This window comes from Podarcis pityusensis (genome assembly GCF_964106645.2).
Source record: "Podarcis pityusensis genome assembly, chromosome: 3".
Lineage (NCBI taxonomy): Eukaryota > Metazoa > Chordata > Lepidosauria > Squamata > Lacertidae > Podarcis > Podarcis pityusensis.
In genome coordinates, this window is record NC_138026.1 from 65933342 (window position 1) to 65947282 (window position 13941).

General features: G+C 41.7%; 1 protein-coding gene across 6 annotated transcripts in view; it reads left to right on the plus strand.

Annotated features, from left to right (window-relative positions):
• The window catches only part of LOC308473090 (pleckstrin homology domain-containing family G member 1-like), a 104797-nt gene that overhangs the window by 56395 nt on the left and 34461 nt on the right, over nt 1-13941 (plus strand). For 3 of the 6 annotated variants that reach the window (XM_080998358.1, XM_080998357.1, XM_080998356.1), the window contains exons 3-4: nt 5287-5390; nt 10063-10601. In XM_080998358.1, coding sequence (XP_080854484.1) covers nt 5324-5390; nt 10063-10601 — 606 coding nt within the window. In that variant the 5' untranslated portion in view covers nt 5287-5323. The remainder of the gene's footprint in view (nt 1-5286; nt 5391-10062; nt 10602-13941) is intronic. The other 3 variants (XM_080998359.1, XM_080998360.1, XM_080998361.1) reach the window with 1 other exon arrangement.

A 13941-nucleotide genomic window follows, 5' to 3' on the forward strand; every position in this document is an offset into this window, starting at 1 on the left:
GCTAACCCAGAAATAGTACCCCAGGTTAAGAACTTTGCTTCAGGATGAGAACAGAAATCGTGCTCCGGCGGCGCAGCAGCAGTGCGAGGCCCCATTAGCTAAAGTGGTGCTTCAGGTTAAGAGCAGTTTCAGGTTAAGAGCGGACCTCGAGAACAAATTAAGTTCTTAACCTGAGGTACCACTGTATTATGAAGTTCGCCAGCATTGCTGCTTAGAAGTAGCGTGGGTCAACCTTGGTGCTTCCAAATGTCTTTAAAGCATTGCACAAGGTGAGTGACTGGGTAGCCAAGAGAGTTCTGTCTACCCTGCCCAGCATGAATAGAACATCCCACACCACCCTTTGAATTCATTCTGATGCAAGGATAACTTGTGGGAAGGAAGACATGTCTCTGTGTTGTGAATTCAGGGGCAGGCTAAAGCTGGACTTGAACTGCCATAAAGTTGTGGAGTAATCTTCTTTGGAAGAGGCTAAGTCAGTTGCTTTGTCTTCATGTACAGTTATATCTGAAGTGCAGTTAATTGAATGGGAAAGAAGGAACAGCAAAGTCTAGGTGACTGGCCATTTAACTGTTTAGCTCATGGATAGGCAAACTAAGGCCCGGGGGCTGGATCCGGCCCAATCGCCTTCTAAATCCAGCCCACGGACGGTCCGGCAATCAGCGTGTTTTTACATGAGTAGAATGTGTGCTTTTATTTAAAATGCATCTCTGGGTTATTTGTGGGGCATAGGAATTCGTTCATCCCCCCCCCCAAAAAAAATATAGTCCGGCCCCCCACAAGGTCTGAGGGACAGTGGGCTGGCCATCTGCTGAAAAAGTTTGCTGACCCCTGGTTTAGCTGTTGAAGAGACAAGCTAGTCTTTGGTACAAATTTTAAAATTTAAATAAAAAAGCGTATCTCTTCAGCTGCAGAAGTGATAGCTGTGCAGACTTCAAAGAATAGTAGGGTAATAAATGGAACTCAGTGATGGTGGTTTGGGGAAACTGAATTCCACAGAAGGAAGCTTTTGAGCTAGGGGTGAGTGAGGAAGTCTATTGCAGGAAGTCTGGAGGGAGCCCTTCCTCTCTTGCTGTAAGTTGCAGAGGAGGAAAAATCCATTTTGATGAACAGAACCATAATCTAGAGTTTACAAAAGTAACAAAAGCATTGTGTAAATAAACCTTTCTAGCATTTCTGTGTTATGATCCTGAGAAAGAAGATAAGGTGACTGACAAAGAACAAACTGGAAATAGATCTTAATGGTGGGAATATATTGCACTCCTAGAATTAGCAGTGATGTTGTCAGTCTACTACTAGAAGGATAATGTATTTGCCTCCATAGTGCTTTGGAATATAGTGGAAAAATTGCAGATCACAACTGGAATCATTTTGGCTATAAGGTTGGGTGGGTGGGGGTTTTCAAACAGTATTCTGTCGAGGATCTTATTAAACTTTTAAAAGTAAGAAAGAAAGCATTTTCTGCAAACTGGAATCAATGTATATACAATGTGTATACAAAACTTGGGTTTTTAGCGTATCAGCAAGATAAAAGCTTTTGTTTTATATAGAAATCTCTGCAGTATGATGTACAGGTTTAAATAATCATTGCACTGCATTGCAGAGGGTTATTAATACATTGCCCTGCACTTTGGGGAAGAAGTCAGAATGTCCTCTAGAAGGTCCTGAGTTGACTGTAGTTCATTTATGGTTTGTTAAGATTCCTGAAGTAGGAAACGTAATGCTTGCAAATCATTAAATCGAGACCACAATATCCCCCTTGGTCATTTATAGTTGATTTGCATTTAGGAAATGTATATGTTTTTGAAAGCATGATTAATTTTTATGGCAAAGGGGCACTCAAAACCATACATTTCTGAACATTTCAAACAGCTTTTTAATAATAATAATAATAATAATAATAATAATAATAATAATAGAGACTTGCAGCAATAAACAAAATTTAGATCCCATTTGGACAAAATAATACTTTCTTTATAGGATATCCTTTTATAAATGTCCACATCTTCCATTTCCTGCTCTGGCAATTCTGTGAATTTTCAGAGGTCGTTACATTGGATAGTAGTAAAGGTAACTTTACTGTAGATTAAAAAGAAAACTTTATTTCGATGTTGCAATAAACCATGTCTATGTGGGAATTCCACATGCTGCCAGTTAAGCTTTTAATGTAAAAACAAAACTACATGAACTGATACTCAGTGTGCCTAAACCTCTGGTCCACAGTGTACCACATGGTAATGGAGATCAGCATAGTGAGAGAGTTGCTTGCAGGGTTTAGAACTGCTGAATGAGCACACCTGAGCCCTGACATGTACCTTGGAGAAAGATGTTCACAGAACAGTTTGAGACAACGTCCCTTATGTGACCATTGTGCATTGTTTGAAATGTAGTTTTTCAATTTCTCTGATTCATATCTTGTCTCAGCTTGAGAGTTTCTAAGGTCGATCGCCTAAACTTGAAGTGATGTCATCAGTCATGAGGCCCTATCAGGATCAGGCATGGATTGGCAGGCTCAGACAGATGAGGCGGATGAAGGAGAATTGGGGAGGGGTGTTGTAGAAACTGGGGTTGGATGATGGAAGTTATCTTGCTACTATGGAACAGGAAGCAAGGAATGCTAGCTCTCCCCTCTGTCCTTCAGACAGAGAGGAGAGCCTCATAGGAGACTAGAGAAGGCCCCAATCAGCTGCTGGGGGCGGGGAATAAAGTAGAAGGCAGCAAAGGTGGATGCAGCCTTGTCACCAAGGGCTGACATAACCAAGGCAAGATAATAGGGTTCTTAATTTACAAACCAGTATGACATACTCACATTCTCTCAATACTTAAGGCATAGATAAAACGTATGAAGTGCTGTTTGAGTATGCACTTTTGCTGGAAAAACATTAAAAAAAAAAAACATTGCTGGGTCAGGCCAAGGTCGAGCATATTATGAAATCTATATGTGATAGTTGGTTTTGTGGGATGGGTTTTAATATGTAGGAGAGGCTATATGCAGGTAAAATACTTACCGTATTTTTCGTCCCATAGGGCGCACCGGCCCATAGGATGCACCTAGGTTTTGGGGGGGGAAATAAGGGGGGGAAATTTATTTCCCCCCCAGAACAGGCTGCTATCCGCAAGCCGAGGGAGAGCTGCTCGACTTTGAGCAGCTCTCCCACGGCTTGTGGAGAGCTGCGCGAAGCCCAAAGCCTGGGGGATGCTGAGCTCAGCGCCCCCCAGGCTTCTGGGTCCAGGCAGCTCTCCGCGAAACTTCTTCCCGCAGCTCTCCCACTGCTTGCGGATAGCTTCCTGAAGCCTGGAGAGCGAGAGGGGTCGGTGTGCACCGACCCCTCTCGCTCTCCAGGCTTCAGCGAAAGCCTGCATTCGCCCCATAGGATGAACACACATTTCCCCTTCATTTTTGGAGGGGGAAAAGTGCATCCTATAGGGCGAAAAATACGGTATATTTACAGTAGAAACAGTCTTAGGCATGTGCCTGAGCTGGAGCAAGCAGAGGGCATGTCTACCCTCATTGCTGGTCAAAGGAAGGGAGGGGGGAACATGAAATGCTTCTTTGTTTCTTCCCATTCCAGAGAGGAGGGGAAATGACTTCATAAAGAGCCCTCTCTGCCAATTATATTTCTATGGTCTGAGTCTCTGCCTATCAGCAATACACCTCTGTGGTCGTTAGTTCCAAAACTTACTAACTAGCAAGAATATGCATTGTTGGATTTGACTGCAATCTCCCACAGGTGTACCAGAAACTATACGACCCATGGTGGTTCAATGAGATTGTTGGAGACCTTTTACATTCAAGATGTGTGCTCCATCTGTATGTGGTGCAATTATTAGACAGACTGAAATTTGTGAAATTGTGGCCTGGTAGTTTTGATATTACTAACATTTTAGAAGTACCTGATCCAGGTATTAAGGGAAGTGCAGAACTGGACTGGACATAATAAGTGCCCTGATACCATTACTTTAAGGAACCTGGCATTGGTGTTATTTTGTTGTATGGCTGCATATTATAGTTTGAATTTTTTTTAAAAAAAACCACTAAAAATATTTATAGTGTTTTCTGTTCATGTTTTATATGAACATGTAAGTGTAAATATGAAAAATGTAAATCCTTCATCAGGTATATGTGTATGCAAACTCCTCTCTGTATTATATTTATTTATTTATTAGCAAGAATGCATCCTTTTAATTTAAAGAAAATCTTTAATTTCTATTTTTTACAGTGGTGGGGGAGGGCAGATAAAAAGTTAAAGGCCAAAATGTTGCTGTTAAATTTGCAGTGCAGCGTCAGCCATTTTTAATATGCCAAAACTGTCTTCACATGTTGGTGCAATTCAGGGGTATCAATTTACCCATTTCTGTACTTTTAAAACTATTATTCTCCTGCACTAACAGGACATTGATTTTATCTGTCCCAGCTCATATTTTCTTTGCATTTTTCTCAGTGTTGTATAGAGTTAATCACTGGTTGAAGGAAAGCAATCAGAATGTTGGAAGCCGCTCCCTCCCCCACCTAAAGAGACTAGTTAGTGGTGTGTTGCTCAGTGAAGTGTGCATTTAAAGTTACCCACAGTGGTGTCTATTGTCCTGTTCCTGAATTGAATGATGTCATGTTTCATTTAAGGCTCTTAGCGATGCCGACGACTGCATTTGGTGTGGGCAATGAGAAAGTTGTGAATCAGGTTCCTGTGGAGCCTTTTGTGCATTAGGGTTTCGATAGCCGAAAGCTGACTCAGGCAGTATTTCTACCAAAGGAGCTGAATAGGCTAGCGAGACCATCTCATTTTACCTTAGTGCCTGAGCGAGGTGATTTGGGGGAACTGCCGGAGTTGGAGAATGCATTTATCTTCTATTACACAGGTAGGTTGCAAGTTGTGCGAGGGAGCGTAAGGGAGAGAGGGGGGAGCTTGTCCGTTCACTGCGTAAGGATCATTGAAGACATTCCACAGTGGTGAGATACTGTCGCAGAGGACTTTCCTTTGGAACAGTGCTTGGGGACTCAAACATGTTGTATGCTATGACAGAAGACTGTGTGATAGAGCCAGGTAGCTTATTTGAGCTTGGGAAACAAAAGGCAAACTGGTGGGCAAGTCTGTAGTTTCCTATGGGCATTTGGGGGCATTTGAAAGGAGCCCATCACTGGCTGCAGGTTTTGCACTTCTTGAATAGGCTGTTGAATATTTCTGTAGTGTGCTGAATTTGCTTTGTATGCTGTAATGAATACAGTTTTAGTGGCCCTGCTTGAAACTGTTGAAGATTATTGTGGTTTGTTTGTTTTTTATTACATTGCAGCTAAGCTGTCCATGCTGCCTATGCAAAGTGGTGTTTGATGTCATCTATGTTCAGGACAGAGTGCCGTATCTGTGTGGGAAGTTTCTGTGACAGTAACAGCACCTGTGAGTGTGTGTGCACTGTAAGGTGATCAAGCTCTGGAGCATGTCGTCCTTAGCTTTCAAATAAAATTTGATCACAACTTTTTACAAGCAACCTTTTTTACTCTTGTGTTGTGCAGCAGCATGACCTTAATTGCTTAAAAGCTCCCTAATTAAATTATTAAGAATGGAAATAGCTCAGATTAACATTTGATTTCATGTGCAATGAATGATAATTATTTAGTGGTGTAATGCTGATTATGTGGATAATAATTTTAAAATTAAGTGTTTCAGGGAGGCAACAGCATGAATCGTGTGCTTTAATGTGGGATGCAGATGTTCGCATGTAGTTTCAGCAATTAGTATAAGGAATGCAAATGGGTGTGAAGTTTCAAATGTGGCACTGCTAGATTTATCAAGCTACATTATTTTGACCTTTGAAATTGTCAGAAATAAGAGTGCTTTCAGTGATTGCTGTAAGCATAACCATTGAAAGCATCAGCATCTCCTAAAATGCATAATGAATGGCAAAAACCTGAATGTGGCATGCTTGATATCAAAACCTCATGTAAGTTAATATTAGACTATTAACCATGGGAAACTTATTTTTTCATATTTGATCTTGTAACATACAGTTTCTAGTACTAAAGTTACCTGTGAGTGCATTTCCCAGCCTGATATTGTATCACTGTCTCTCTAGTTCACTCTGTGCATTTGTTTGTGTTTAAAGTGTCTTGTTGGCATATCAGCGGTATGTGCCTTCACAGGCAATAGGCCAGACAGGGTGGGGAGCTTAACTACATTTGTGGAAAGGTATGGGCAAGAAAGGGATCATGTTGCTGAAACACATTTATCTGTGAGTGTTGATAAACATGCAATTAGCCCTCTTTCCATTGCTTAGCTTGCACAAACCAAACCAAAGCCCTGTCAGTTGTAGATCTATGAAAGCATATAGAGCTGGCATTCTTCCCCACCCCCAGTGCACAATAAAAGGGTGAAAATGGATTTAATATTTGATAAAAACCTGTTGCCCAAAATGCAGTCATCTTGTTACCCACCTCCACTCCAGTATAATTTTGCCAGATTTACCCCAATACTTCCTTGCCTCTACAACTGGCTGCCAGTGATATGGAGCAGGGTGGCAGAATTTGGGGAAATGAAATGTTAAGCCTAACCAAATCTTATAAAGTAGGACAAATTGCTTGACACAGACAGCCATTTTCTGCAACAACCACGTGTCAAGCACCTTGGGTATTTCCACTGAAGTATGCTTTCTGCAGAGGTATATACCACAGGATTACCATATTTAAAGAGATCTCATAGATCATAAAATGCAGCATCCTGTTCTTTTGGTCTAACGTTTATTAGAATTCTAGATCTCCTTAAAGACCCACATATATTTATAATCGTAACTTTATTTTTTGTAACAAGTGTTTCCTCTATGCATTACCATTCAGCAGCAGACCTGGATATCCACCTGAACTAAAAATTTCAGTGTCACTTACTGCTTTCCTTGGGCCAGGTCTCCTCTACTTACAGGCCTCTAAGATAGGACAAAAGAAAGGACCATTGCAGTATGCAGAAGGCCCCAGCCTAAATCCCCAGCCTCTCCAGTTAAATGGTTGGGTTGCAGGTGATGGACTTCTGCCTGTGGCATTGGAAAGATGCTGCCAATCACAACACTGAGATACTTGACTAAATGGTCTGGCCTGGCATAAGCAAGTTTCCTTTGCTACTATGACCTTGAGAATCATCTTTTCCAGCCCCCTGCAATGCAGGAATCTCAACTGGATCATGCATGACCGATGGCCACCCAACCTCTGCTTAAAAACTCCTAGGAAGGAGAGTCAACACCTCTCATTGGAGTCTGTTGAACATCTCTTGCTGTCAGAAAGTTCTTCCTGGTGTTTAGTCGGAATCTCATTTCTTGTAACTTGAATCCATTGATTCAGGACCTACCCTCCAGAGCTTGCTCCATCCTCTATGTGACAGCACTTTAGATATTTAAAGATGGCTATCATATTTTCTCCCAGTCTCCTCTTTTCCAGGCTAAACATACCCTAATCCCTCAGCTGTTCCTCATAAGGCTTGGTTTCCAGACTCTTTATCATCTTGGTTGCCCTGCTCTGCACACATTCCAGCTTGTCAATATCCTTAAATTGTGGTGCCCAGAACTGGACACAGTACTCCAGGTGTGGCCTGACGAAGGCAAAATAGAGCGGTATTATTGCTTCCCTTGATTGGGACACAATATTTCTGTTGATGCAGCCTAGAATAGCTTTCCCCCACTGCTGCATCGCACTGGTGCGATATTAAGCTTGTGGTCTACTAAGACCCCTAGATCCTGTTCACATGTACTACTGGCAAGCCATGTGTCCCCCATTATATTTGTGCAGCCTAAGAGTAGAACCTTACATTTGTCCTTATTGAAATTCATTTTGTTAGTTTTGACCCAGTTCTCCAATCTGTTAAGGTCATCTTTAATGCAGCATCGGTTACCCCTCCCAGTTTGGTGTCATCTGCAAGTTTGATGGACATCTCCTCAATACCTGTTAGTTTTAAATTTTTCAGACACAGCTTTGTAATATTCAGATCCCATGAATTTGGCTGCAGAGCTTTCATGCTCTTAAACCAGTGATAGGGAACCTGTGGCTATCCAGATGTTGCAATATAGTACACCTTCCACCATCCTTGACCATTTGCCATGCTAGCTGATGAGACCTGGAGTCCAGCAACACCTGCAGGTCTCAGGTTCTCCATTCCTGTCCTAAACCCTGGGTCAAGGTCCTCTAACTTGAAGGCTTTTAAGAGCAGAGCACATTACAACTTAATTAAAGCTAAGTGGTTGTAAAAACGATCAAGATCTCACATTGCACAATATCTTCCTTTTTGCTTGTATTGCCTTAAATGTGGCCCCTCCTGAGGATTCTTTGCTTCTTTTTCTATAGTTTATATTACTGAACTGTGCGGTGTTGACAAAGTAAACATGACTTACTAGTTCATTCAGGTTATCTGTAAGTGAGACAGCGTATCAGTGAAACAGGAAGAAGGACTACAAAGTGATTGAAAGAAACAGGAACTCTTTCTGCCTCAGCTAAGGCAGCTAATCAGGTGTCCTTTGTCACAGATTTTAAGTTATACGTCTTTGTGATAAATTAACGGAAGACATTCCCAGTTATCTTATTTATCCAGGTTTCAAGCCAGTCTAAATCTGCAGTGTATTTTTATTCTGGTTTTAGTGGTGTTTTTAATGCTGATAACACACATACATATTTCTTTATCAGAAACCAAGGAAAATCACTCCTTTTTCAATGAAGCTGCATATACTAATTTTTGTAATAATTTTAGTTGCTAATCACAAAAAACATTATATTTGTATTATTTCTTGGGCACAGAGAGAGAGAGAGAGAGAGCGAGCTGTGCAAGAGTGCAATGGTGAGGCTTAATGGAGCATCATAGCCACAGCCATCCTTCCACAGCTTCACTGCTAGCACCAGCCAGGGCAGAGTGTGGAGAACAGAGACTGCTCTGCTGCTCCAGCTCCCAGTCTAGTGCACCAAAGGGACTCAGATCAATTCTGTTGCTTGATGGCATATGGGCAGATCCTGTGCTGGCTCATCCCTTCTCTGAAAACACTTCATTTCGGTGGTAGTGTCTTCCCAATTCCTCCAAACCCACTCCAGCATGGTGGATCAGGGTTTTTGCTTACTCGGTTGCAGTAAAAAATGAGAAAGTGTTGTCCACACCTTAAAGTCTTCACAAATTTATTATTTAAGTACATATATTCTTCTTCTTCTTCTCCCTCCCCTTTTAAATTAAAGTATGAAAACCTAATGAATTTGTAATGTATCTGTGAACAGGCTAAGCAATTACTTACACATGTAAAATAGAAGATATGTCCAGTAAATAGTATGCCAAGAGATCTTCAGCTATCTAATTTGAGTGTTCCTTCTCCAAACAAGAGGGGTGGAATATAATCTCATCCCCATAATATATAAAGATAAAACTTAAATCTGAAAGCTCTCCTGTCCGCATACAGTATCAAGAAGGAAAGAGAGAGGAAAAGAGTACAGTGGAAAACATACAAAGAAATTCTACAAACCAGTTTACAACTGTTACTAGCCCACCAAATGTTTCACTAGCTTTTTTGCCAACTTATTGAAGCTTTCCTTACCTGTAAGGCAGTGGTGTCCTTTTTTCAAAGAGGGCCAGATTTGATGAAGTGAAGGCCCGTGAGGGCTGACCGAAGGGTCGACCAAAGTTGTTAACCCTTTTTTTAGGATTGAGGTTGTTGTTGAGTTTTTATTAGGACTGAAATTGTTGAGCTTTTTTTTAGGGTTGAAGTTTTTAGTATTTTACCCCAGGAAATAAACTGCCAGACTGCCACAGGGGCCTGATTAAACCCGACTAGCGGGCCGCATTCGGCTTCTGAAACGAAATTTGGACATGCCTGCTGTAAGGTATGCTTTCTCAGTACAAGTAATCAGTCAAATGGCTGTTTATATAGGCCTCAAGGAAGTGTCTAGGGAGAAACTCTAGGGAAGCTGGTTTATTATAGTAAATTGGGACTGTGAGTGATGATTTCAAATAGCTGTCAAAGGTAAGCAGGTTGGACGTCTCCCTTTTTGGGGAGGAGACTCAATGATAATGACGCTTTATTTAACAAAGGCATTGTTTCTTTTTCCTCCCCTTAAAGATGGCTACCATTTGCCTCTTGCCGTGCTGCCTCCTGTGATGGTAGGCACGACCCCCAAGACAACAGGGGAGAGCCTGCACAGAGAAGACGGACACTTCCACTATTGTGGGATTAAGACCATGGAACTGTCAGACAGTGACCGTCCTGTCAGCTTCAGCTCCACCTCATCTTCTGCATCCTCCAGGGATAGCCACTGTTCCTTTGGCAGCAGAACAACGCTAGTTTCAAACAATCACCTGGGCTTATTCAACCAGGATAAGGAAGCAGGGGCCATAAAGCTAGAGCTGAGCCCGGCCCAGCGATTTTCCAGCAAGGAGCTGAGAAAAAACAACCCTCCAAAGGAGCAGACCTCTGACGGAAGTCTTGGGAGAAGGCCAAGTATGCCACGGAGAGCTGACTCTAAGGAAAGTAGCAGAAACTGTGTCATGTCCTTGATCGCTGAGCCTCCAAGCCCAAAGCTCCTGTACGTTGACAGAGTGGTCCAAGAAATCCTGGAGACAGAGAGGACGTATGTGCAGGATTTAAAAAGTATTATGAAGGTAAGTGGATCACTCTTAAACCCTAATGGGATGGACAATGTGCAAAATAAATCCACTTGCAAACAATACCAAGAGCATGTGGCTTTATTGCAAGTCTTGCACTGAATTGGTATGTTGTGGTGGGCAGCTCAGTCAGCTTTCTGTGGGTGAATAAATGCTCTTGTCAGTTATGATATTGGGACAGCAGCATAATTCTATTTGTAGAGGCGTCTTCCTGGACAGGCAATATGAATTGCTGGTAGTAGCTCCTGTAGTAGGGTTTTACAAAACCATTCATTGTTTGCTAGATATTTTCTAGCATTGACTGTATCATGTTTTCAAAATCTCTTGAATAGTTTTGCCCTCAACTCATTTCTCTTTGTCATCAGGGTTTATAAACTGCTCCTGTTCCAATGTTCATAGAATCTCTCATGAATCTCTACGGTTTCTCTAAAATGGTACTTGGTATTCAGAGCTGTTTTCTTCTACCATCACCCCCAGCAAAGTTGCTGGGATGTGCGCGCACACCATGTTTTCCTTATTATGTAGAGCTAGTGAAAGGTGCTCCTACTTTTAGGTGCAGCAGTGGGCCTCCAGCCACAAGGATATCATAAACCTTGAGTGGCCAAGGGAGATGGAACTCCACCAGTGACTGGAAACTTCCTGCCTCTGCTGAGTATTAATACCACACGTATCATATCCAGTTCTCTCTATGATCAAACAAATGTGGAATTTGAATGTTCTTTTTGGTATAATGTGGAATTCTTGAATGTGTGACCAGCTCTTCCAAATGTTCCCATATCCATGCTCCTAGGTGAACTATTTTTTATTTATTGCTTTGTCAGTTATGATTCTTTGGCCTCCTGTCCAGTGCAGACACAAATCATAGAGACAAACACATAATCTGGAAATCTTATAATGTGTAGCTTCGGGCAATTCTCTCTGTTAAGTACATCACTAATCCGGAAAAGAAAATACTAGTCTGATGATGGCACAAAAAAGCAGACAGCAAGGCAAAAAAGATTATCAAGGTTTGATATACAAAGGCATGTTTTCTTTAAAAAAAATTAATCCCCAGAAACAAGTCTTTTCCTGCACAGTTGCATTAGGTTCTTTAACTGCTGGTTTATAGTAAAAACCATCTATATGGAAGGCATTTTAAAGGTTCTTAAACAAGAATGAAATAAAACTGCTAAAGCAAGCAATTCTTATGTCCAACATACTTGTCCTGCATAGATCTGAATAGGGTTTAGAAATTTCAATACAGCTGCTAACCCAGTTTTCAATTCTTCTTATTTTCACAATAAAAACAGTGTTTACTAACTTATAGAGCATAAAATAACTGCCAGTTGGAAACATGAGCACATGTTAAGAGATAACATTGGTGACCTCCAGTGCTGGATATTAGAGATTTATTTTTTTTTTTAAATAATGCTATATTTGATTTAAGCTGCAATCTTACATTTCCTTCCCGAGTAGCCTTGGGAAGGGGTACAATGCTTCTCTGCCAGTGGAGAGGGAGGCTCACAGGCACTGCTATTGCTGGAAGATGCCGCTTTATCCAAATTATGGGAAATTCTGCTGGTTTTGATGCCCTTCTGGCAGTGTTGCAGCATGCAGGAGACAAAACATCCTGCAGCAGCTCATCAAGGCTTAGGGCAGCTTAGACATGTTTGAATTACAGGGGGTCTGTATGCTTCAGGGCTCACAATTTGGCTTTGCTCTCTCCTTCCCACTTTAACCTTTCAGTCCCCCTTCTGTCTCTTTTTAAACAGTGGGGAGGCTGCAAAAGGAAAGAGGCACGTGAAGCTTGAATGGGTGACCTTCTGTGTCCTAAACCATATCACCAATTCCTCCCACAATTTTAGTGCTTCCTGCTAAGATTAATTTATGTGATGGTAGATGCATTTCTTGCTAGCTGTCTACTCAGTAGTGACTCTCAATTCACTCTAAAACTATATTTTCTTGAGATTCTAATGGAAGGTAGGAACATATTTGGCATAAAGGAAGAGTCATAATTTTAGACCTGGTTGACCTGGTTTATTACAGATTTCCATGAGAATTAAAAACACCTTTTGGTGGTATCCTTTTTCTGCCTCTTCTTATTTTTGAGGAGTAGTTAAGAATTGGAGTAGCAATAAGCAGGCTCAGATAGAGACTGAGAAGAACATAGTGTCTCAGGCTTTTGTACATGTGCTGAGATTTTTGAAACGTTCCTCAATTACTGATGTTGAAGACACCACGTGGCTTTTAAAAGGCCATGTCTGAAAAAACATTGCACTGACTGTTCTTGCTTTCTAGCTGTTAGCTGAGCCCCTGCTGAGCAGTTTTAGTAAATGTGGCATGTGGGTAGTGCTTTACATGGTTGCCAGTATTAATGGCGGTTTCACTACACGATTCCTCTCATCTTGGGGCTGCCTCATATTTGGGGTCAATTATCCTTCTTAGGAATTTACTTTGTCCATGCAGCATGCTTTATCCCAGAAAGTAGTCTCTACATCAAGCAAAAATGCAGAGCAGTGTCTGCCCTGTGGCAATCGGCTTGACTTTGTCAGAAGCAGCTAAAATGTTAGAGGCTTTACCTTCGCTTTGGCCTCCTGGGAAGGCAGTCATGAACATGCTTAGCTGTATGACAAGTGGTATAATCATCTAGTAGCTAATTAGAAGTAAGATGGCATTCTCCGTGGTGTGATTAAAGTATTTCATATCACCTGGAAAAGGAAGGACTGCTATTGTGGCCACAGAATCCTGTCTCCCAGCTCACATTTTCTCTTTGAATGTATACGCAGCTCGAAAGACTAGGTGCACACTTGAATAATTATGCCCTTCGAAGCCACAGGCCCATTACAACATATGCAGAGGTAGGCATTACTGTTTTTCGAGGGCAGTTGAGCCTTAAAAAATATTTGCTGACAAGGTTGTATGAAATCTGTAGGACAGAGAAGCAAACACAGATTGATAGGTATATCCTCTAGCAGTGCTAGACTCAGGTGTTTCATTTGCCCTGTGCTCCATGAATTGTGTGGTGTTGTTTTTAAGACAGCTTAGAAAAATTAAGACAAACCCCATTCATTCTTAACCGAGATTTTGAACTGTTTCAAAACCTGGTTTCAAAATTTGGTGAGCTCACAGCTTAGGGGTGGCTAATCTTAGAAGCTGCTGGCAGCTCCCTTTGTTCCTAACCATCCTGGCTGGGGCTGATGGGAGCTGGATCCCAGCAACATTTGGGAGAGCCCCAGGTTAGCAATTTCTGCTATAGTCCTATTCAAGCATTAAAGGGGTGCTATGATGAGGGAGAGAGTGAATGTACTCATTGGTGCCCGACACTGAGGTGTCCCTGCCACCCAACCAAGCCACCTTC